At 40.7% G+C, this 25,243-nt stretch overlaps 1 protein-coding gene across 1 annotated transcript in view; it reads left to right on the forward strand.

Moving 5' to 3' along the window:
- The first annotated feature begins 1,085 nt into the window (after nucleotides 1-1,085).
- Nucleotides 1,086-25,243, forward strand: part of MAN2A1 (mannosidase alpha class 2A member 1) — a 112,429-nt gene continuing 88,271 nt past the window's right edge. Inside the window, exons 1-3 of the mRNA XM_082075491.1 lie at nucleotides 1,086-1,726; nucleotides 14,008-14,268; nucleotides 18,758-18,902. Coding sequence (XP_081931617.1) covers nucleotides 1,592-1,726; nucleotides 14,008-14,268; nucleotides 18,758-18,902 — 541 coding nt within the window. The 5' untranslated portion in view covers nucleotides 1,086-1,591. The remainder of the gene's footprint in view (nucleotides 1,727-14,007; nucleotides 14,269-18,757; nucleotides 18,903-25,243) is intronic.

Consider the following 25,243-nt stretch of genomic DNA (forward strand, 5'->3'; position numbering starts at 1 on the left):
CGGTTCTCAGCCCCTTTTCCACTCCTACACTAGCCCCCACATTTTTCATGGAAAAAGAAAGTAGTGATGCTGACACACACATCCTGACTTCAAGTCATAGGGGTGTATCTCAGTGACAGTCCTTAAGAACACACACAGAGCAGTAAAAGATGTTTTCAGCATGTGTCTAGTTCTCAATGGCAACAAATGCATCTTAAGTAGGTACCTCCCCAAGATACTAGATCGTACACAGGTACTAGGCATGAACATTTTCAAACCTAAGCAGATTAAATCTATGAAAACTAGGAGGAGCTAAATGCTGCAATGGAGCAGTGTGGCAATCTGAATGGCAGGCCCATGACCAGCCTCTTAAGGCTGTGTCTCATTTCTATGAGCACATGCAGTGCCCTTCATGAAGCTTGCTACTTAGATGGAGAAAAGCCTGACTCAAGCTGAGGCTTGACAGTGGCCCGCAAACGTGTACAATGCTGTTGGTGCAGCAACAGGACTCGTACGGAAAGGTGCGACGGGTCTTTGCCGAACAAGGTGGGGATGCTGGAGCTCGTTCGGTGTCACAGGGCACCCCACACTCCACCCTCCTCTCCCCGGCCGCCGTTCCCCGCTCAGCAGCGTCCCAGTAAGGGCGGCTGAGGCCCAAGACAGCCCTCTCGCTCTCCCTTACAGCTTCCTCGCTTCCCCCGGCGGAGGCTGCCACGCACCACACGCTGACGCAGCGCCGGCGGGCGCGGGGAAGCCGCGACGGGGCGCCTCCGAGCTGCTGCCGCGGGGCATCCGTCCCCGCGCCGACCGGTGCAAGACACCTCGTGGCCGGGCCCGCCTCACCGGGCGGAGGGGAGCGGAGGTCCCCCGCAGCACAGCGACCCCGCGGGTGAGAGGAAGCGGCGGCGGCCGCGGCTCCTCCCGGCGCCCGGGGGCGGCGCCAACCCCAACGGCAGCCGCGCGCTCAGCCCCGCGGCGCTGGGGCGGCGCGGGCCGGTGGGGGCGGTACCTCGCCCGTGACACGCGCGCGACACCGCCCACCCGCCTGGGCGCGCGGGGGCGGAGCGCCGCGCTCTGGCAGCGGCGGGGTCGGCGCTGGCAGGCGGGGTCTTCTCGGGCGCGGAGCGTGTGCGCGGCGGCCCGCGGTGTCTCGGCGGCGGCAGCGCTCTGTCCGCCGGGAGCGGGAAGAGGTGCCGGACTCAGGCGCCGCTTACCGGCAGCGAGAAGGAGCGGAGCGGCTGGTGAGACGGCCGGAGGAGGAGGAAGGGGCGGCACAGGGTCGGCTCCGCAGCGCTGCCGCCGCCACTTCCCCGCTGGGCTCTCGTCCGCCCGGGAACCCGATCTGCTCCCGGAAACTCTCGGCTCGCCTCTCGCCGCGGAGACAGGGTCTCGGCGGAGCTCTCTACCCCGGCGCAGTGCGGGGGCAACTTCTCGCACTTCTCCGGAGAAGACTTGGGGCTTCCCCACGCCGCAGGCGGCGGCACCTGGGGGTCCTCGCTACCCGCCGCGGCGGGAAAACTTTCCCCTCCGAGCGCGGGGCGGCGAGCGGGGCCCGGGAGCGCCGGCGCGGCGGGAGGAGCGCAGCGGCGCGGCCGGCCGGGCGGCCGCGGAAATGAAGCTGAGCCGGCAGTTCACGGTGTTCGGCAGCGCGGTCTTCTGCGTGGTGATCTTCTCTCTCTACCTGATGCTGGACCGCGGCCACTTCGACCACCCGAAGAGCCCCAGGCGGGAGGGCACCTTCCCCAAGGTGAGTGGGGCGGCGGCCGGGGCGCGGCGGGTGTGCGAGCTCCTGGGCCGCCGGGGCGAACGTGGAGGGGCGGGCGGCCGTGCCGTCAGGGGGCCCCCCTCCCCTCTCCCCGCGGGGGCTGTCGGAGCGCCGAGGGGCGGTGGCGTGGTGCCGCGGCTGCCGGGCCGTTGGGGCGGGGGCCGAGCGGTGCCGCCTCTGGGCGGCGCTGGTGCTGGCCCGGCCCGGGGCTCGGGGCTGCGGGGGGAGGCGAGCGCAGCCCACCCGCCGGCCCAGGGGCGGCGCGGAGGGGAGGCTCGTTGGGCGCTCGCCCCAGGCGGGACGGGCTGGGGGCTGCGCTGCGGTTTCAGCAGCCCGCCGCCCTGCTCGACAGCGGAAGGGGGAATGCAAACCGTACTCTGCACTGTGGAAATCCGTGCTGAGGACGTGTAGGGACGCACAGGGGAAGCAGAGAAGTCGAGGGTAGACCTCAGCTATAGCATCAACAGGTAGGTTTGGAGAAGTGCTGACTTTAGGTTACTGCTTTCCTTTTCGCTAAGACTTGCTTAGGAGCTAGTTCATACCTAACTGCTCGGCATGGCTAAAGGAAGCAGTTCTTCAGTTCCTCACTTTCCCGTGTTGTCTGTGCGGGAGAGAAATTTAAAAGCTGTGTATTGTGGTAGTGGTCTATTAAGGAATGTTTAACTATGAGAAGAAAAAGGTATTTCAGGGAGCCTATGGTATGCTGTGCAGAATGGCAGAATACTGCTGTGTATAAATAGCTTTGTTTTCTTGTAGTAGTAGACCAAAAGATTATACAAAATAAAGTTATAGCTTATTTATGTACACTGTACTTATTTTTTGGGTAATAAAACAAAAGAATGTGTTTTTTAGTACAGCAGTGAGGCTTCAAGTGAGCAGAATAAGTCAAAAGGCTTATTTAAAAATTAATTATCTTGCTGATACAATCACTAATTTTTCATTTAATGTAAAGGTAGTAGTTGATACCATTTTGTTAACGGTAATGACAAAAACCTTGATTTAAATGTAAAGAAAGGGTTCAGATCTGTTCTGTGTTAATTCCTTCTCACTAGAGTTCAGAGGTCAGCCACTTTTTTTTTGCAGGAACTAAGAGAAAGGGGAAAGCAGGTTAGGAGGAGAAAGCAAGACAAAGCTGGCTACAGTATCTGTGCCTGTTCAATATATAATTCCGGCCGGAGATTAATGCTGTGTGTGACACTTGTAACAGTGAAGTACAAGTGCCACTTTGTTGATATGGTCAGTATCTTAAATGAGGAAATCACTTTATGTGCCGTAATAGCATGAGTTGAGTTTAATCGAGGTGAAGTACAGAACAGGAAAGCTTGTGTATGGGTGGTCTCTTTTTTTTTTTGGTTGTTGTTGTGTTTTGTTTTGTTTTTTTTTATTTTCATGTTAGGTTTTGGTTTGAAATACAGGAGTAAATAGGGAAGATTTATTATACCTCTTTGGTCTTCCATCGTCAGTGCCTTGCAGTTGAAATCCTGTCTGTGTCCTACAGTGTAATGCTAGTCTGCAGTATAGTGTGGCTTTATCTCTTTCGACTAAGGCCTTAGTACCTTAATCTGTTGTTACACCTCTTCATTCTATGTGATCTAGTCAGCTAGAGACCAACATTTCTCTTTCCATCCTCTTCTCTCCCCTCGGTTTTCTAGAACTGTCTTGTCAGCGTTTTTTTACCTTTTCCATATCTAAATTTCTCAGAGGCTACTGACTCTCACTGAATAATCCTATGCCCATCATTGTTTTGGTCCTTTTGAAGAGTTACCTTTTCCTTTCTTACTGCTTTCTCATTTGAGGAAGTTGCAGATGAAGTTGATGTGAACTTGTCATTTCCTTTTGCTGCCCATAGGGCAGAAATTTTTCACTTTATTAAAACTGGGAAACCTCTAATACATAACAAATGCTTTCAAAGCCCAATAACATCAGTTTAAAGTAAATGCAAAAGATGTAGAATGGACTAGAAGCCACCAAAAATATTTTAAAGGATCAGCTTTAGTCCTACCTCATCTGACAGAAAGTTGTTTGTGTTAGTGCAGTATTGCCAGAACTTGGTGTACTCTAAGTGAAACTATCTGCAGATGTAAAAACTTCAAACTGTTGTTGATTCTGAAAAGGTATGGCAGCAGTAGATGGTTTGTTAGAATATTTAAAAAGACAGTCTCTTTCCTGATGACAAAGGTCAGAGTGTTTTTTTCTTAGAAAAAGGAATTGATTTTTTTTTTCCGAAGTTATTGGATTGATTCACTTCATACCTCTTTCTTTTCTGACAATGTACTAATTTTTCAGCCTTGCTGCTTCTCTGTGGAGTTCTGGTAACAACATAGGCCACCTTCTGTGTCTTGGAAGTTGCATATTGATTAGTTTCTCCTTCCTGACATACGTGGATTACACTAAGCTCAGAGGAGAGAAGAGGGTACCTCTGGAAGCAGTCCTCTGTTTAGCTTGTGAATATTTATCTAGGCTTCATATGTATTTTCTGCCAGGATTAGAATTGGAATTTTTCAGCTGGCAGTGCCTGTTAGTCTGCATTCACCTAAAGTGTTGTGATACCTAGTAGCAGTAGTAAAATAAACGTTTAGATTGTTGCTCCACGTTTTTCTTCCAGAAAGACTCAGTCTTGTGAACCTGTCTTCTTTCAGGCTTATCTGCGAGTCTGGTTAAGAGTTTTCCTTCTGGAGCTTGCTTTCCAGTTTGAGAGTTTAGGTAGTTGTTCAAGGATGCCAACAGAAATATCTTGCAGAAAAAAATTTTGGACAAGATTTCCTAAGATGGGTGAATATTCACAGACAGGTGCCCTTACATACTTTCTAACCAAGTTCATGTAAATGCCTTTCACTGCTATGCTAAACGGCACCTGTGGTCAGGCTTGGGAATGCAGTGCTGACATTGTGTCCTTATAGGTGTTGGCATTGGAAAAGCTGGCATCAGTAGTCAGTTTTGCAGTGAATGTTATCCACACCTATCCATAGTAAGGTGGCAACTGTAATAGAACTTGAGCTAAAGTGATTTATAGCCTTGTCACCATTGGTGGTGCATTTAAATTGTAATATCAAAAGGTCTGCGTGTTGCCATAGTGCGGAAGTCCCTGTTAATTTGTGGAAGATTAGGTACCTATAATACATGGAGATCAAGACTTTTTGGCCTCTCCTCTGTAATTCCTGCATATATCTTTTTGGAACCTGCCTGGTTGTCAGATCTGTATTGTTCTTATGATGGCCATATCACTAGTTCTGTATATCTGTCTGAGCCCATTCCTAGCCATAGGATGCTCCTGTGTCAAGGTACGATGTGTCCTAGTGTCTTCTCTCAGGCTATGAACAATGCTAGAATATTGCACAGAGGTGAGCTCAAGGTGGAAAAATAGCCTTAGGTGTGTTTTTAGATCATTATTGTAGCAGTTGTTGGTACAGATTGTTGTGTAAGAGTCTTCTAGCGGAATATAGTGGAAAAATGGTTGAGTATATTGTTTTTGTCTGTAGTAACATAAAATTCTCTGAGAAATCTTGTGTGACTCCAGTGGAGAGAGGTTCAGAATGGTGGTTAGTCCTATGAAATTTCTTGTGAAGTGAGCGTCAGGTGCAAGTGATTTGTGAGCTAAATTGAGAACTACTAAATGAAAACTACATTCAAATCAAGTCTAAAGTGGATAAAGTCCATAAGCAGTTTATCTTGAAGAACGTGTGCTACTTTATACAGATGAATACAAATTACTGATAAGCCTATATTAATCTATTCCGTATTTTGGACCCAGATTGAAAGAAAAAATCATTAACCTAACATGGCTTGTTTTCTCAACTAACTTTACCTTGACTTAGAACAGATCCATAAAAGCCGTTCATTTGCAGAAGCTTGTGGAATATTTATTTTAATTCTAAATTTTGCTAGATTCACACTTAAGCATACATGGCAGACATCAAAAATCCAGTTAAAAAAAAAAAAGTCAAGGTTTCATTTGTAAGAGTATATTGCTTCAGAAAGATGTGGCCTTTGTGTAGTCTTTACATGAAAGTTCATTTTAAGTGAATTTTATACCTGAGCAAGGCCAAGAAGCAATACAATGCAGCATCCTCTGTTACTACTGGACACCACTGTTTTCCTCTAACCACTTTCACACAGCCTGTTTTGGCTTCTATGGGACATAACTCTCCACTTGTGCAAGGTTATTTCTGGAAATACATTTTTAAAACTCAAGTCTGCCACGGTTCTGGTTGATAACTGGAACAGCACCAAGTGATTGCCCTTCTTTATCTTTGGCCTTTCCTTTAAACTGTATTAAAAGGCTAAGGATGAACACATAGCAACTTCCATCCTTACTGTTCTATTTTTTCTGAACAACTGTTATTTGAATAAGATCTCTCTCTTCCCACCCACTGTGTTTTCTTCTCCAGCCCTGCCTATTTAAAGCTTACTCAGATATTCTTCTGTGTTAACTGCTTTTGTGGGCTCACTACTTACATTGCATTGAATAGAGGTAATCAAGTACAGTTCCTTTAAAAGCAGCATGCTTGGTTTTTCTGTTTCCAGTGTCCTTCCAGTAAAGTATTAAGTGACGTGGCAGTTGGTGGTACTGCTGAAGTTTCTGTTCTGGATTCATGCTTTCAAGACATCTACACAGTGTATCAATTACCTCTGCGCAGATAGAAGTACTGCTTCTAAGCAGTAATAGTAGAAAATTGGGACCAAATACATGGTAAAAACACTAGCAGTTCTCTGAATCAGTGTGTTGAGCAAAGGCACCTTGTGAACTTTACTCTGGAGCACTGCTGAGATAGTACTTCCCCTACCACAAGGAAGCACTACCTGCAGTCAGCCCTGAGTCTCGGTGGCTGAACTGCTGTGTATCAGCTCAAAATGGTAGTTACTATGTTGCAGTTCTGTGCATTCAAACCTCAGCTCTCTGCAGTGTTGACGAGTCTGTACATTTCCTGTTTTGAAATAGCTCCTAACACAGTGTAAATGCTTTTTCCACCTAGAGTTTTGCTCAGTGCTTTGCTGTAGTGAAGGAGCTGAAATCAGTGGCTTACCTGGACAACAAATATACACATTTTGTTGCTGCATGTTCTTCATTATTAATGTATTTTTATGAATTTGGGAACTTTCAGAACTTTGTTGTGTAACAAGGAATGAGATTTCTGTATGCAAAAATATTGGAAGCAGCATGATCAGGTATTTAGGAAATGTTTGTTTTACTCTAAAATGTGAACAGTGGCAATTAAGGTTGTACATAATTTTGAAGTTGTCATTTTCTGACTACTGCACGTTACAAAACTGTAGGCACAGTGACTTATTAGCATTCTTATGAGTTTGAGATCAGAGAAGACTGGATGTTGAGTGAAGAAATTCACGGAAAGAACCATGGTTTTCCTGGATTTGAAACATGTTTGCTTATTTAAAAAACAAACAAACAAAACCCTAATAACAACACTTATTAAGTTCACAGTCTGAAAGCCTTTGATTGTCACAGGAATGATCTTGTTTAGAAAACAATGAAAGTTTATGATTTCTTCTGCTGAATTTATAGTATGTTGCAAAGGAGGAGGTGCCACCTCTGTGAACATAGTTACAGGCCAGTAACAATTCTTCATACTTCCTGATTTTCACGGAGTGTATTTGTCTTCATTGCGTGCACATTTTCTGTAAAGTTTTGGCTAAGCAGCAGTCAAGCAGATGACAGCAGCCTCCTTCAGTTACAGTCTTTAAATCTGGTGCAAAATATTGAGCAAAGTATATATTTCAGCAAAGTAGTAACACCCACCTATAAATGAGCATTTCTGCTACCTAGAGTTAATGCCTAACTTAAACTGCATAAACTAAATGGAGAAAGTTTCCTAGTTTGCTCTTTCTTGATGTTTTCTTTGTCTTACACATAGTTTTACTAAGTTTTCACTTGTCCAAATAAACCTGACTAAAATGCTCATACTCTTAATGCTATGTAAGCTGAACTTTAGTGTTGTACTGTTAGCCATTTAAATAAAGATTCAGTATAGAAGAGGGAGGAGAATCAAAAAGGAAATGAGCCTGAAACATATTAGACAGAGCAGTAGCAAACATTTTTCAGATTAATTGACTTTAAACAGAGAATATTTCTAGATTTGTTTCCATCTCACTTTCATTCTCCTTGCCTTCAGATCACTGATTATGGTTTCACATCAGTCCCTAACAGCATGCCTTATTTTTATCTCTGTAAGTTACATGAAACTTGAGTCTAGCACAATAGTACATTAAACACTCCTGTTATTGCTGCCTCTAGTAAAACAGTATGCGGAAGTCCATCAGCTTCTTAGAATCTATTTGTCAGGCTGCTGCATCTTTGGAGTAGAACTTTCCCATTTTTTAAGAGAACAGACTATAGTTCCGTAGCTCAGTTAATTCAGAAGAATTCCAGTATCTTTGTAAAGTGAGTTTGTTCTGAATGGTTCTTTGAAGGTAGGAAATCACTAACAAGGTTACTTATGTAATTTTCATAATCACAAATGCATATAAGCATTCTCAGATGAATAAAGACGTTAAACCTTGACTTGTTCTTTTAACTGATGCACGTATGTTTGTTTTTTTGTTCCATGTCCTACCTTGCAATGGGAATACATGCTGAAACAGTGTGTTTGAATATTAAGCTTTGATGCTGCATCAGGTTGCATTTTTAACTTTTAGCTGCTTGTTTTTTCTGTACAGGAGGTGACTATTTAATTGTACATTTAGTATGTTCAGTTCACATACCGTGCTCTAGCACTGAACAGAAAATGCTTTCTGGTCTTACCATCTTGGTATGCTGGCATCTTATCAGAGGTTTACATCAAGGTTTTGGTGAAGTTAGTATATGATTTGTGAAGATGAACTTGGAAAGACTTATTGACGAGACTAGCGCAGAAAATTAAGATGACTGACATTCAGTTCTGCCAGAAAGTAAGACTTTGAATCCGGTTTCCTCACCGCTTACTTCAGTGAATCTGTTTAGGCAACGATCTTGACTTGAATTCAACATCCCTCAGAGAAGTCTGTTCATTGTGGTCTTCTGCTTTCTTCACCACAGCTCATTCGTGCACCAGAGACTCTTACGAAGGACCCTGCCAGCTCCTTTGTGGTCTCCTGCTTGTTCATGTGGGTGAAAAGGAGAATGAACGGGCTTTGGCTGGTTTTGAACCAGGCACTTCGTGGTTGCTGGCTGAGCCTGGATACAAATAATCAAGTTCCAGCTGACCAAACCTCAGAGGTCTCTAATGTGGATTTCTCTGTCTGCCTGTTTACATGAATTTCCTCATCTGTGGGCCTGTCATACTCTCAGTTCAATTAGTTGAGTCTTTTTCCTGATGAAATGATCATTAGTGGCCTGTTAAAAGTGACTGCATTTAGAGTAGCAGTGGATGTTTGCTGAGGAAATGAAAGTTACAACCAATATTCTTTCTGCAATTTACAATGTCTACGTAGAAGAAACTGTCCACACTCCACTTCCCCAGAATAAAGCAGCTTGATTTTACTGGACTTCCCTCCTTGTGCTGTGTGGCAGTGTGCTCCTTTCTGGAGAGAGTCCTTGCTATGGATCAGACTGGTGTCAGAAGCAAACAGAGAAGGACAAGCAGAGAGCTGTGGGAAAACAGACTGCTTTGGAGTATTTGGGGCATGAAAACTGCTGAAGGGTTCAGACTGACTGAAGCATAAGGAACTGTTCATGTAGTTGGTTCATGTGGTGGTAGCAGCAAGTTGCTCAGTGAAGCTATCGGGTAGGGACAGTTTTTGTTCCAAATGGGAGGAGGGTTTGCTGGTCTGTGCTATACATGGGAAGATTTTGTTGATTAAGTCCAACCGTGTGTAACCGTGGGGATGGTAAACAGTTGCGCTGCTCATGTGGTACCATTCTACTAATGCAGCTGTACTTTCAGTACTGTTGGATTTGTTGGTACATATCACTTCTTGTAGAAATAGTTGTTTTGCCATGGCTTAACAGCAGAGTTGCCTTTCTTGCTTTTTAGTAAAATCTTTATTTGCATACTCTTATCAATATATAAAAGCAGAAAAAAATGAAAGAAAGAAGTTTACACCAAAGATGTTATAAACTTGTTAACTGGTTGTATAGGCCAGGTGATTCACATAACTTTACATTGCATTTCTTTATGTAGATTAACAGAGCATCATTTAATATGATGTTCACTGAGGCTAAGACATACTTATGCAGGCAGCGTGCCTCCAGTTTCTTGTGCAGCAAGGCAGGGCTCAAAGTCTTGGGTCAGGATTGAATCTTTTCTGAGCAGGCTTGGTGCTGTAAAGTTGGGAGGAGGTCTGCTGACATTTATTAATTGTACACCTAGGCACATTTTGCTATCCAGTATCTACAAAACCATGTAGATTACGAAATTTCGGAGAGAATTGGTTACTGTAAAATTGGTGCCCCTCTGCTTAGATTAAAAAAATCACCCCCACTCTCTCCTAAACGTGTGTAAAATTTTCAAACTTATTTTAAAACAAAATACTACTAAGGTGTGTTTTTAGTAATGGAGGAGACCTGTGTGTTTTATTTTTTGATTAGACCTATTTAATGCCCCTGTTTTACTAGCAAACCAGCATCTGTTACTATCAATCAATAAGGTGACGCAGTTTTAGAGTAACTTTACTGTTTTGTGCTGTTTGGCCTTGACATTTGAAGTTCAGCAGTGTTAGTTGTCTGCCTTCCTCTAAAAATGTTGAAACTGATTTATTTTCATATTTTAATACTATTGTCTCGAAGAGCTGCAATGTTTTCCATGTTTAGCCCATATTTTCAAATAATTTTACTATTAAATACTATATCCTAGGCATTGTTTACTCCTATTTAAAATTGGTAAGGAGAAAAGGAGACTATGTAATGAAAATACACCTAGCTTTCGCATAATTTGCATCCATGTGAAATTTTCAACTTGTGATTGGATTCCTGACATTAACTATTTTCATACTGAATGAAAAGTGGGATCCATTTCTAGTTTGTGACACCGTTGTTTCTTGAAGTTAGCTCTCATGGCTGATGCATTTCACAACAGAAACTGCAAATATTTTTAAAATCTCAAGACTCGGCTACTGCACAAGGTCTTAGTTATGTGTTCTTAACTGTAGCTTTTATTGCATGTTTTGCATTCAAGTTGAGTTAGTACATGGCATGTTTAAATGCTTTAGAAGAGAGGTGTGGGGCATCTCAAGGATTGTCTTCATTAATGTCCTCTTAAGTTCCGCAGTGAGGGTCTTTGTAAGTATTTATTTCTCCAAATAACAGAATATCTACCTTCAAAGTTAAAGTAATGTACTTCAACAGGGTTTTAAAAATCACTGCTCTTCAGATTCCTAGGAAGTCTTGAACCCTCCACCTTAATAAATTATTGCTTCAAGTATGTAAAAACAAATAAAATCATTGTTGTTTGAAGATGTTCAGTGAAAAAAATTGTGATTTCTTGTGACACAGGAAGCAGGTGACTTAATTTACAAAGCCAAGTGTTTTGTCCCATAATAAACATCAAAATGATAGAAGTTGCTTTTGTGGATATTTGAGCACTTAAAGTATAATAAGTTAAATGAAAGGACCATCTTATAGATATAAAATTTGGAGGTTATGTCATATTTCGAGTTTATATCTGACCCCTAGAGTTTGGCAGTATATGCCAAAGGAAGGATTAGTCTAAACATCTATTTGGTGGTGTGTGGTGTTTTGTTTTGGTGGAGTTTTTTTGTTTGTTCTTAGCCAGTGCTGGAGAGACTATAATTGGCTATATGTTGTAAGGCAGATTGGTGGTGTAATCTGGGACTAGGTAGTTGACAGGCTATTGCTAGGCAATATAAAACTCTTTTCTTGTAGGAAGAGGTGAAATATTTCTTGAACATATGTGAATGAGAATATAAATTTTAAACAATTGTCTGATTTTACAGTTGTAGAGGCAGCGCATACATTGGTGGGATACGTGTGGACGGTGTTTCAGTTTCTTGCACACTTGATAACTTTGAACTATAGTGAAGTGTAGTGAAGCAGACAATAATTTGTATAGATGGCGGCTACAGTTTAGCTTCTTAGGAATCTAAAGATCAGAACCTATGCTGGGCAGCCTGTAAAGCCCCACTCAGTATTATTTTATATATGTTATTTTTAGGGTGAGTGGCATAATAGACTATTAGTTTTCTGACTAGAGAAACCTTTCTTTCTTCTAAAATGTAACAGGCATCGAAAGGGAAAAATACTAATTTGACACAAAAATGTGTGTACACTAACCTTTAATGTAGAATTTGAAAGATTTCAGTCTGGTTGCTTCTTTTGTGCCACCAGGGGGCATGGGACTACAGTTTTTTTCTTTCCAGTATCCCATCATCTGCATGCTGATTTCCTGTTCTCAGTTCATCTATTTTATAAGTTTCTAGTATTTTTCTTTAATTTGTTGAGATTTTAGGTTGTTTACCCTACATCTCAATTAGCTTAATCTGGATCTGTTGTCAAAATATATCTTTTGTCTTTCGGGAAGGAATGATTGTTTGCTTGTGTTGCATTTTAAAGCCTGCTATTGTTTTCAGAGTGTATCAATCTAAGAAAAAAACAACAGAAAAAAGCAGTGAGTCAGCACCTTACACAGCCCAGAAAGCAGAGGGGACAAACTTACCAAGATGTTAAACAATACTAAATTATATCTTCTACAGAATTACAAATAACTTTAATAAAGATAGAATTATAGCAATGATGATTTAGTAGGACTCAGAAGGCTGACTTGGCAAGGGATGGTGTTTTTAATTCCTGCAAACTTCTAAAAGTGAGCAGAACTTAAAAGAAAGTGCACATCACAGTTTAGAAAGGAGGCTTACTCCTTTGTAAACTACAGAAGTTTGAATTAACTTGGCAATGAGGAAAGCAATTTGTCCCTTAAAAGGAAAATGCAAAGACCTCAAGTGAATTATTGTCAAAGGGGAAAAGTCTCATGTACATGCGTTGTTTCTAATATTATTCTAGATTACTTAGAAAATAAGGCATTTGTGCTAGGAAAAAGTTTTACTTGTCATTAAAATCATAGGTCACAGTAGTAGTCTATTAATCAATGCTATTTGTCTTGAATGTAATGGGTAGAATGTAAATGCCTGAATCTGCAGTGGGTTTTGTTATATTGACAGCTTCTTGAAAAAAGCTTGATACTACGTTGTATGTTTTGGGGTCTGACCACAACTTTAATGACAGGAAGTGACTGGCTTTTTTTCTCTATCTTATTATTGTTAGCTTGAAGTCAGTCTGTGGAAGGAAATTAATTACTGTTAAGATAAAATATCCCTAAAAACATGTTAAATAATCTGGCCTTTTGTGATTCCAAAAGGTAATGCATTCATGCCTGAAAAATAAGCATACATCCAATAATTTGAAAGGAGTGGCTAGTACATGAAAAGGCAGCAGCATTTCCAGGTACCTTGTTCTGCTGTGCTCCCTCCTGTATTCCAACAATACTGGGATTAGATGCTATTAAATTGCTTTGTGATGTCTCTCTCTCTCCTTCCAAGTTGCTTTGGGAGGTACACTGACTTATTTCAATTCATATTGATGTTATTCTGTATTCTTACTCTCGCTGTGCACACTAGTATCATATACAAAATCCTCTTCAGCAACTCAATATGACCTTCTGACTGAAAGTGCTATCAGTCTGAGCTGTCTTTTACAGGATTATCTTGATGTTTGTAATGGTCCAGTTATACAGATAATTACTATGATTAGGCTGTTCAGGGATCTTTTACCCTCATTAAGTGCTTTTGTTGATTCATCTCTAAATTTCACTGAAAATAAGAAACTCAGTATTTATTGAAATACTATTTTACATGTACAGGAAAAACCTAAAATGTATGTATCCTGTCAATCCCATTATGATGTGATACCTTCTAAAAACTGGCTTTCTCTTTGTTCTGATGTGAGGATAAATGAAAGGATCAGATTTTTGCAAATCTATGAAAGACATGAAAAAAGTTGAAATTGGCTTAATTGGTACTTGAAACAATGTGACCTTTTAAGAATATATTTGTATCACTGATTAAATCTTGTGCTGCAAATTCAGGTTCGTAGTAGAAAATATAACTTTTGCTCTTTTCCTTTATTCTGAGAGGAGATTTCATATGTTGGTAAGATTTCTTATCAGTTTCTTTACATAAAATATGGAATAAAGATGTATTTAGTTTTTTTGTGTGATCATGTACTATTATGAAATCAATATATATAAATATTTCAATTCTGTCAAGAATTGGTCTGAGAAATAATTCAACTTTTTCTTTTTTTTTTTTTCTGTTAACAGGGCCAACTTTCCATATTGCAAGAAAAAATAGATCATTTAGAACGCCTGTTGGCAGAAAATAATGAAATTATTTCAAACATACGAGATTCTGTGATCAATCTGAGTGAATCAGTAAAGGATGGACAAAGAAATCCAGAGGCTATAAACTTCAGTCAAGGATCTGTTGCTGAGCTCTTTCCTTCTGCTTCAGTTTTGCTTGCGGTTGATTCTGAGGATTGTTTATTTGCTTCAAAAAGTGGAAGTCATAGTTCAGATGTACAGGTAAGCAAGTCCTATCTGTCATTACTTTGTAATTCTGAACATGTCTAATTACTGGTAAGAGCTTGGTACTAAGATCCTAATCTAAGACACAATAGAATTGTTCGAGTGACTTTTGTGTTTAACAGATGTTATGAAACTGTTGCTTTTTACCTGTCTAGAAATGGAACAGTGGTTATGAAGAGCTGACATTTCAGAAAGCTTAAAAATTCTTTAAAAAAACTTCAAACAAAACCCAGTGATGATTGTGCAGTACTATCAGAAGTTCTTTGGAAAAAAAAAATCTTCTGAGAAACTCTTTCAGTTTCCCCAAATTGTTCTAAAATTGATGACAAATAAACTGGAAATAGTGGATAGTCTTGATTTAAACAGGTTTTACATTTTAGGGATGTATGCGTAGATAGGTCTTCATGGGGAGGTAAAGAATGGTCAAGAACTAATAATTTTTCAAAGTCTGTACTGTGTTCCCTTTTGAATGTCATTTCTGTATTTCAGCATTCTTGTGTGTCTCCAGTTTTGTATAGGCACTTTGATCAGAAAGGAAGAACATATGCCATGTTGACTGGTTGGCATGAACTGGAGAGGTTGAAGTTTTTGAAGTCAAACACTTCAAGTTGAATTTATTTTGCTTTCTGGTGATGCTTGTGAGTTCATGGACTCTTACATATTCAGTTTTAATGGAGTGTTTCAGGAGCACTGAGAATACTGTGTGAAGTTTGTGATCTGTACTGTTTTGGGGAGTCTTGTGGGAGTACTATAAATATTCATAGTACTCTAAAGCAAAGATGAAGTTCTGAAGTCCAGCTTTCTCTTTCTAGAAGTGAAAGCATTTCTATTGCAGGAGAAAGACAGTGGACTTAGGATGAATACACACATTAGAACAATTATAACCTCTGATGTATCATTTATAATGCCTTTAAGTTCTTGAGGGATAGGCACCAGTTTAGTATGTCTTTTACAGAGAAATTAGTTGGTTTTTTTTTTAAGGCAATATCTGACTGTTCATGTTTCTAATATGCTTTAAGACTTCTGTGCAGGAAAGTAAAGCATGTGGATGTAGGATTATATGTTTTCGAGTTACTGGATTGTTAACAGGCTATTTCTCATACAGTCTGTTACTATGTTAAGTGATGTGCTTTTTTTCAGATGCATTAGAAAAAAGTTATAGTAAATATGAGATGTGAATTTTGAGATAAAATGTGTTGGCTTAAATTTTTGGACATGTTAACCTGTTATGAATGGAAAGTAAAACATGTTTGCTTAAACTGTTCTCATGTTTTGCTTCACATTTGCACAATGTCGGCTAAGGTACCTACCTAATGGTACACAGCAGTAGTCAAACTGCTTTTTGAATAATTCTCTTTAAAGGTTATATGCATGTACTTAAGTAACAATTAATAGCAGGGAATATTCTTAATAATGTTGCCCTACTCATACTTTCTTTCCTTGCCTTGCACAGGGAGAGCTCTAATCTTCGTGTCATTGCATTAGTACCTTGTACTCAGCAGGTTATCCACCATCATCATAAAGTCACTTTAATACTGCTTCTGTATACATTTTTTCTCCTGTGAGTCTGACCCACATTTCAGTTATGGAATCTAAGACCTTGGCTTTAGCAGAATTCCTGAAACACAATGTTGACGAGCTGATCTAAATTACTCTGTATGAATACAGTTATACTATTTGCTGCTTTGTCAAGCCTGATGTATTCTGCAAGCTCAGTTAATTTATTTACTTCTAAATATTTTTACAAAGACTGAGAAATTCTGAGTAGATAATTTGGAACATTTTTTTAAACTATATTTTAAATTCTAGAAGAGCTTGTAAGTGCTAACTACCCGCTCTTCATAAACTTTAACTTACAGAGATTTGGACCTTACTTTTTCCATGTTTGTCATTTAAGTGGATGTATGAGAATGAAAAGAGAGACTAGACTAGAAGGAAATAAGAGCTAGTATAGGTGAGATGTATTGTTTAGATAAAAATCACTCTAGAGAATGAAGGCAAAAGAGGCTGCACCAAATAAATTATCGGTGCATTATGGTCTCCCATAATGGAGAAGCTGTTATGAGAACGCATTCAAGTAGGGATTAAACCTTGGTAATATTTCTCACTGAAATTTTACAAGGCCTTCCTACTCAAATAGATGTATTTTCTTTACATAAATTGGACAAAAGTTACTAATAACATGAGACCTGAAAGATTCTTGGATAGGATAGTGAAAGGATTTTTTTCATGGCAGAACTGTAAATCAAGAAGTTGTATACTTTGTTACTTGTCATGTTTGTAAGCAGGTAGAAAATTATAATACAGCTGGCCACTGAAAATAACACTGAATTGAGAATTGGTATAATTCAAATTAAATTTTTAAAAATGGAGCTAGGTAATAAACAAAATTAAGAACTCTGGATTAAATATGGTTATGATCTGATACTGTTTAAGGTCAGTAGTTCAAGAAGTATCTGGAATTTGTTCTCGAAGACAGAATTCTAAACAGCCATCATGCTGAGTTGGAGGGTCTTTTAACTAATACAGTGAGGTGTCTCATCTCTTGTCCCCTTCAGCCACTGAAGTGTCTGACATTGTGCTTAATAATGTCTCTCCTTTTAAAAATGTATGAATCACTCTTTAAAAAGATGGACAAAGAGACATGAGCTATACTTTTATTTCTTCTGTGCAGTAGTTTAGTGTTCACTGGGGTAAATGCTGTGATGTTTGCCCAAGACTTGCGTTTCTTCAGAAGTCTAAGTCTCTTGGTGTAGAGAAAGAATAAGCCCATATAGAGCGGAAAAAAGACAACTGGTAAGTTTTCAAATGTTTTAATTGGAAAGCTTGTAACAACATGACTGTCTTCTGAAGCAGCTATAGTGAAGGCTGGCAGCATCCTTTTTGAATTTCTGCTTTTTTACTCTTCTTACAAAGCCCTTGCTTACTAGATCAACATTTTATACTTAGAAACGATATTAAAACAAGTCCAGGAAATACTTGTCTTGAACCTTTTTTGCTTCTTACTGACTAGCTGCTTGGAAGTTATTCTTCACTTGCAGTGAATTGGAAGTGAAGGACTGAAGTTTAACCAGGGTAGGGGAGAAGTAGGGAGGAGGTCTTTTAGTTTTGTCTTTGTTTCTCACTATCAAACTCTATTTTCTTTGGTGATAAATTAACTTAGTGTTCCCCAAGTCAGGTCTGTTTTGTCTGTGATGGTAATTGTCAAATAATTTCTCTGTCTTTATGTTTACCCATGAGCTTTTAGCTTATCACTGCAAGTTTTAACTCTTGTGGTGTTCATGTAGTCGGAAGGGCAGGCGCCGATCTCTTATCTTTGGTGACCAATGACAGAACCCAAGGGAATGTACAGGAAGATGTCCCAGGAGAGGTTTAGGTTGGACAGTAGGAACAGTCTCTACCCCCAGTGGGTGGAGGAGCACTGGAACAGGCTCCCCAAGGAGGCAGTAGTGGCTCCAAGCCTGACAGTGTTCAAGAAGAGACTGGACATGCCCTCAGACACACGGTGTAAGCTGTGGGGTTGTCATATGCAGGGACAGGAGTTGGACTTGGTGATCCTTGTGGGTCCCTTCCAACTCAGGACATTCTATGATTCTATGTAGTAAATTACTCCTATAGGCTATTTTTGTGGAAGTGAAAAGTTTATTGAAGGAAGTTTTTCAGGTGTACAATTGTATTCTAACATGGGATTAGAACTAAAGATTAGTTTAAGTTATTTAAACTATTAGTGCCAGTAAAAGGCAAAACAAAAACAGAAGGAAAAGTTGGATATGGTAACTTTAGTCTAAACTAAAGTTACATTAGTTACTAAAGTTACATTAGAAGATTCTCTTCGGAGCTATCTGGTGGTATCTAAATTTCATAGGAACTTGTTAAAGTACCTCTAGAGTTGCTTTATTTACCTGTGACCTTATTTGCATTGACAAGTGAAATATGTTCTTCCTTGTGTAATTAGTGTACTGGGCAACAGTAAGTATATAAGGAGCTTTGTTATTAGCTATAATTCTGACCATTTTTTCCTTGATAGTTTCTTTCCATTCCCTTTTGTGAGTTTGACTTTCACCTCAATCTCTCTCATGTTGTCATCCCTTCTTACTTCTTGCTTAATTTGTCCTCTCCATCTTCTGCATTCCTGTAGTGTGTTGTGCTGCTCTATATAATCTTCTCCCTACCTTCCTGCCCCAATGCCATTGTGAGCTGTCATAATTTTTGTGACTGGAGGCTCTTATATCTACTGTTTATCTAATCCATTTCAATTTCCTCAGAATAGAGCCTGCCAAATGCTCCTCTTCCTACCAGCTGTGTCTTGGGTGTCCTAGTGTGACCTGAAACTTGCTCTCATTTGTCACTTTTCTATTCATTTGACACTTCAGCTCTCCCTGTGTAATGAACAAGCTGATCCATTTTTGATGAAAACAGCTTTTGTTTTCAATAGTAGAACTGTTTTTGTGAATTCATGTTTTAAATTCCTTTTACTCTTTTTTAGATGTTGGATGTCTATGACATTCTTCCTTTTGATAATCCAGATGGTGGCGTGTGGAAACAAGGATTTGATATTGCATACAATGAAAATGAATGGGACAGTGAACCGCTTCAAGTTTTTGTCGTGCCTCATTCACATAATGACCCAGGTAATATTGTAACTGTATTCATTTAGGTATCTAGAGGCTTTTGAATTAAGAAATATGTTACCATTTCTGTTGATATTTGGATTTTTTGAAGCATATTACTTAATATGTTAGATGTAAGTCTAGCAAGGCAGTTAAGCAGATGTATAATTGAAGTGCCATTGGCTTCAAGTAACAACTTATGATAAAATTTGTACGTGCATTTATTTATTAACTGGAGTAGATCTTCATTGTTGATATTGGAAGGCAATATGGATTTTCTGTGTTCATCCTGCCAGTAATCCAGTTGGTTTATTAATTGCTGCATTAAATATGGCCTGTTCTCACAGAATCATAGAATGTCCTGAGTTAGAAAGGACCCGCAAGGATCACTGAGTCTGACTCCTGTGCCTGCATGTGACAACCCCACAGTTCACACCAATGTGTCTGAGGGTGTTGTCCAGTGTCTTCTTGAACACTGTCAGGCTTGGGGCCGTGACACCTCCCTGGGGAGCCTGTTCCAGTGCTCCACCACCCTCTGGGGGAAGAACCTTTTCCTCATGTCCAACCTAAACCTCCCCTGGCACATCCTCCTGCCATTCCCTTGGGTTCTGTCATTGGTGAATAAAGAGAAGAGATCAGTCCCTGCCCCTCCTCCTCCCCCTGTGAGGAAGCTGTAGACCACAGTGAGGTCTCCTCTTAGTCTCCTTTTCTCCAGGGTGAACAAACCAAGTGACTTTAGCCACTCCTTACACAGCTTCCTGTCCAAATCCTCCACCAACTTCATAGTCCTCTTCTGGACACTCTCCAGTAGCTTTATATCCTTTTTATCCTGTGTTGCCCAGAACTGCACACAGTGCTCCAGGTGAGGCCGCACCAGTGCAGAGCAGAGCGGGACAATCACCTCCCTCGCCCGGCTGGCAATGCTGTGCTGGATGCACCCAGGACACGGTTGCCCTCTTGGCTGCCAGGGCACTGTTCGTTCGTGTCCAACTTGATGTCATCCAGAACCCCCAGATCCCTCTCCACAGAGCTGCTTTCCAGCATCTCATATGCCAGTCTGTATGTACAGCCAGGGTTACCGTGTCTCAGGTACAAAATCTGGCGCTTGCCCTTGTTGAACTTCATGCGGTTGGTGATTGCCCAGTTCTCCAATTTGTCCAGATCCCTCTGCAGAGCCTCTCTGCCCTCGAGAGTGTCAACAGCTCCTCCCAATTTGTGTCACTGTCAAACTTAGTATCCCCTCAAGTCCTGCATCCAAGTCATTTATAAAGACATTGAAGAGAGCTGGCCCTAAGTTGGATCCCTGTGGAACCCGCTAGTGACTGATCCCCAGCCCGACATAACCCCGTTTACTAGAACCTTTTGGGCCCAGCCCATCAACCAATTGCTCCCCCACTGCATTGTGTGTTCATTCAGCTGTATGCTGGACGTCTTGTCCAGGAGGATACTGTGAGAGACAGTATCAAAGGCTTTAGTGAAATCCAAAAAGATCACATCAACAGGCTTCCCTTGGTCAACTAGGTGGGTAACCGTGTTATAGAATGAAATGAAGTCAGTCAAGCAAGACTTTCCTCTCATGAGACTATGCTGGCTGGGACCAATGACTGCGTTGTCATTTGTGTGTTTTCAGTAATTCCCAGAAAAATCTCCATGATTTTGTCAGGAACAGAAGTGAGACTGACTGGCCTGTAGTTTCTGGGGTCATCCCTGTTGCTATTCTTGTAAATTGGAACAATGTTTGCCAGCTTCCAGTCAGCTGGGACCTCTCCAAATTCCCAAGACTGTTGAAAAATCACAGAGGGAGGTCTTGCTATGACATCAGCTAGCTCTTTAGGCACCCTTGGATGGATCCCATCAGGCCCCATCAACTTGCAGGGCCATAGCTGGAGTAGCAAATCCTGTACAACTTCTGAATTGATTGGGAGTTTATTGTTGAGGCAGCCATGGCTTTCCAGCCAGAGCTGTGGGCGCTGCAGAGCCCATCATTGGTGTTGAAGGCTGAGGTGAAGAAAGCATTAAATGTCTTAGCTTTGTCTATGTCCCTGTTAATAAGGTGACCATGCTAATCAAGTAATGGACCAATGTTATTTCTGGCTTGCCTTTTGCCATTTATGTATTTAAAAAAGCCCTTCTTATTGTCCCTTGCAGTGCTGGCCAGTTTCAACTCTAATTGAACTTTGGTTGCATGGATTTCTTCCTTACAGTGGCGAGCAGCATCTCTGTAGTCCTCCTTTGATACATGACCATACTTACACTGACCATATACTTTGTTTTTTCGCCATATTTCCAGAAAAAGATCCCTGCTCAGCCAAGCTGGCTTTTTGCCTCACCTGCTTGACTCTTGACATTTTGGAATTGCCTGGTCCTGTGCTTTTAGTAGGTGGTACTTAAAAAGTGACCAGCACTGCTAGAGCCCAGCACCTTCAAAAGCTTCTTCCCAGGGGACCTTACTAAGTAGTTCTTCAAGCAACCTGAAGTCTGCTCTCCTCATATCCAGAGCTGAGGTCTTTCTGGCAGTTTTCCTCCTGTTAGTGTAGATTTTAAACCTGACTGCTTCATGGTTGCTATGGCCTAGGCAGCCACCAATTGCTGCTGCATCCACGAGACCCTCTCTGGTAGTGAGGAGAAGCTCTGGGAAGGCTTTTTGACTTTTTGGACTGTCATAGGTATTTAACCCTTAAGCTGTGCTGAAGAGATGTGCTTTTTGGAAGATGTGACAATGGCAAATGTGAGGTTTTTAACTGTAATACTTCCTTTACTCTTCTGTATGCACCCCTTCCCCCAACCTACAGTGGGATAATCTAAAGTCTGAGTTTAAACTGAAACCTAGGTATGCTTACATGATTTGACTTCTTCCTCCAAAGTAAGTATATACTGTGTAATAAATAAAATGGAGAAGTGTCACTTTATTTTGAAATCACTGTAAAATACACACAAAAAAAAAAGCAGTGAATTATATTGCTGTAATCTAATCCTGGTACATGTACACCAGCTAAGAGAAGGTGAAGCTGCTTGTTATTATGGAAAGCCACAATTTCATTTATTTTTAATCTTTACTACTGTGTATCTCTCTAAAAATTTTATTTTTTGTTTGAAGTACTGTGGATCTGAATGAAGCAAAATATGGTAGTTTGAACATAAGTGACTTTTATTTGCACCTAATTAGTGTTTTCAAAGAAAATAACACTGGAATTTGGAGGGACTGTATTGTCCAATTATGACAGCTAAAATAACAAAGTATGGATATAGTAAGAATATTGACAGAAAATAATCACAGTATAAACTTTGATTTATCTTTTTGTAGAACTGTCTTTAAACCTGTGTCCATTTATTTCCTCTCTGGTTATTGTTCTCCTGAAAACTTTCCTAGAAATATGTCACACCCTGTACAGTCATTTAACAAATCTGAAACCAGCCTAAAGGAATGTATAGAACTTCTAATTCTCTTAGTTCTTATTAGAAAGGCTTCTTTCTGCTGAAGCTAGTAGGATCATATCCTAATTGTGGGAGGATGGCTGGCATCCTGCTATACGCCTGTTGCCTAGTTTCACGTCTGTCCTCCTGAGCTGACTTTAGTCAGATGGAACAAAAATGCCCTGCACAGTGCAGGCTGAGGTAGCTCTCCAGGAGGATGAGACTTGGGAGCTGCAGGGGAATGGTCCTGAGGGAAACTGAGAAGAGGTTTGCATAAAACTTTGCTGGTGTCCATTCAAGTCATGAGGTTTGGAAGGAGCGCAGTGTTCTGGCACTTACTTCCACCCTGCCCCGAGTTGTTTGTTTGTTTGTTTGCTTGTTTTTAACAGGTTCTAGTATTTTTTAATTACTTTTAATATATATATTTCATTATTTTATTTACATTCCTTCTGTAACTGTCTTTCAAAACCAAGTATATTAGGCTGATTTCCTCAGTGGTACCTGTACTTTCAGAATTGGCCAGTTTCTGTTTCCATTCTGGAAGGACTCTTTGGGGCTAACCTTTAGCTTTCTGACAGGCAGCCTTCCACTTTCTTCTTTGCATCTAGATTCCTGTCTTGCCTCCTATAATCAGCTGTGGTATATTTTCACAGCTAGCACTTTTTGTGCCTGACAAACTTTGGCATTTAGTGCCTTAATCTAGTATTTGGTTCACCCTGTAGCACCAGTTCTGCTAGCCAAAAGTAGCCCATTGAGCACTTGTATTCTAAAGAATTGGAGTGTTGAAGTTACTGGACATCTTTTCACATTATTTTGGCAGGTACTAACATCTGTCACTACAACTTACATTCCCTTTCACTGTATGCCAAGCAAGGTGTATAGTCTTTAGGCTGCTGTTGGCTCAGCTAGCCAATAGCAAAGATCTTGATAAGATCAGGTTATGCTGGAGGAGGCTTCATCTGAGCCTCCAAACTTTTAGATGTCTTTTGGGGCTAGCAGACTGAATAGCTATGTATTGCTCCTATGAGAAGGGTCCCAAAAAGCAAGGACACATCCCTTATTAGCCTACAAATTAGGGTGGCAAGTTACTAATCTCACTCAGTGAGGAATCCCTTGAGCTTCACTATATATTTGCTATGACACTTCAAATATTATACCTTCTTTTGGAAGGTCAGAGTATAAAAAGAGTTCTTTCCAGGTCCAGAGACCCTCTTATGTATGCAATTCCCACCCCCCCCCCAGCAAACCAAACAAAAACCCAAAAGCCCCAAATGAAAAACAACCATGCCACCAAAAAAACAAACAGAAACCAAACCAAAAAGCCTCACCCTCTCAGCCCCTCCAAAAACGTTTGTGGGTAACCAGGTTTGTTAAATTTCTGAGACAGGTATAGATCCTGCTCTACAGCCAGAAGTAGCCTCACCAACACCTTTTCCTCTTTAGCTCTCTATGTTATCAATCATGAAATTTCCGGTACTTTCCCAGCAGGAATTTTCTGCTTACACAGGAAGTATATTTGTGTCTGTCTGTTTTTTAATTTTACATCTGAATGGTATCTCCAGCTGCACTTGAGAGCTCTGTTTATTTAAGTTTAATCTGATTCTATTTTGCCCTCTCCAGCACTGCTCTGGTCCTGTTCCAAACCTAGAGGTGTGGGCCATAACGAACTTAGCTTAAGGTGGATCTTTACTAGCATTCAGATATATCTTGAAGGGAGTAACTCAATAAATCTATAGTAAGGTACTTATTCTTCCAGCTGTCTGAAAGAAATCCTCTCTGTGGCTGCCCCTTCAATAACAAGATTTGAATAATTCTGTCAAGTTATGAGAGATGTCTCTTATCTTTTTCTTGCAACTTTTTTCCTGCATATATTATCTCCAAGGACTTGCGTGAAGTCTTAATGGTGTTGTCATTCCCCTTTGTTAGCTGACTTTCTTACGGGTACCTGGTTTTGGTTCCTGAAGTCTTCTTCCTTAAGTTTTTGATGCCTTTACTATAAAATTACATCTGTTCTTCCATCAGCAGCAATTAAAATCAAGAAATCTGCATCTCCTCATACGTACAATGTAAATATTTCTCAGCTTGTTTGGGCTCCTCAGTTGATATCAAGTAGAATTAAACTGAGATATAATCCTGGTAAATATAAAGAGTTCCGTCACTAAAGGTGATTGTATGAGACTGGTTATTGTTTGTTTTTACAAGGAGTGTTATAGAAATCTCCTGACTTGGTACTGCTTTTGCTAAGAACATATCTGTGGAATTGTCTGTAGTATGAAACTGCATATTAATAGGCACTTGAAAGAAGGAAAAATTATCTGTAAGAGAGATCTGAAATCTCTTATACAGCTGATGGTTATATTATTTCTTTCCCACAGATTAAAAGGCATGGTGCAAAGCAAATGCCTTCTGTCAAAAAAGCTTAAGGCATAATGAACCTATTGTGTAACAATGTATGTGAGAACTGAGAAATTTACCAAGAAATGGGGTCAGTAAAGATATAACTGTATTAGCTGCAAAAGCTTTAAATTCTGATTACATATTATGTTTTCTCATCTGAGACTACTTCAACTTTTGGTATAACCAGTTACGCTATTAAGAATCTGTATCTGAATGGCAAAGAAACTGCCTTGAAACAGAATCTGTAGGGAAGGGGCTGGTCTTAGGTTCCAAGTTCTGTTTTGGGAGATTGCTCACATACTAATGTTCTGAAACTCTTTGTCTTGCTAAATTCTGCTAAGTCTGGACCTACACACTATGCTTGTCCCTAAAATAGGTATGAGAATGAGTTCCATTCACACTTTTTATCAGTGGCAGGCGAAATTGTCTTTTAGTTGCTGGCAGTCAATTTGAGGACCTCAGGAGCATGTCTGATTTGGACGGGGGCTTACCCAGTGCAGGTTGATCTCAAGCTGTGGAGGTATACTCAATTTACAAATGTCTGTGGTGTG

The sequence above is a fragment of the Streptopelia decaocto genome, assembly GCF_964273445.1.
Source record: "Streptopelia decaocto genome assembly, chromosome: Z".
Classification (NCBI taxonomy): Eukaryota; Metazoa; Chordata; class Aves; order Columbiformes; family Columbidae; genus Streptopelia; species Streptopelia decaocto.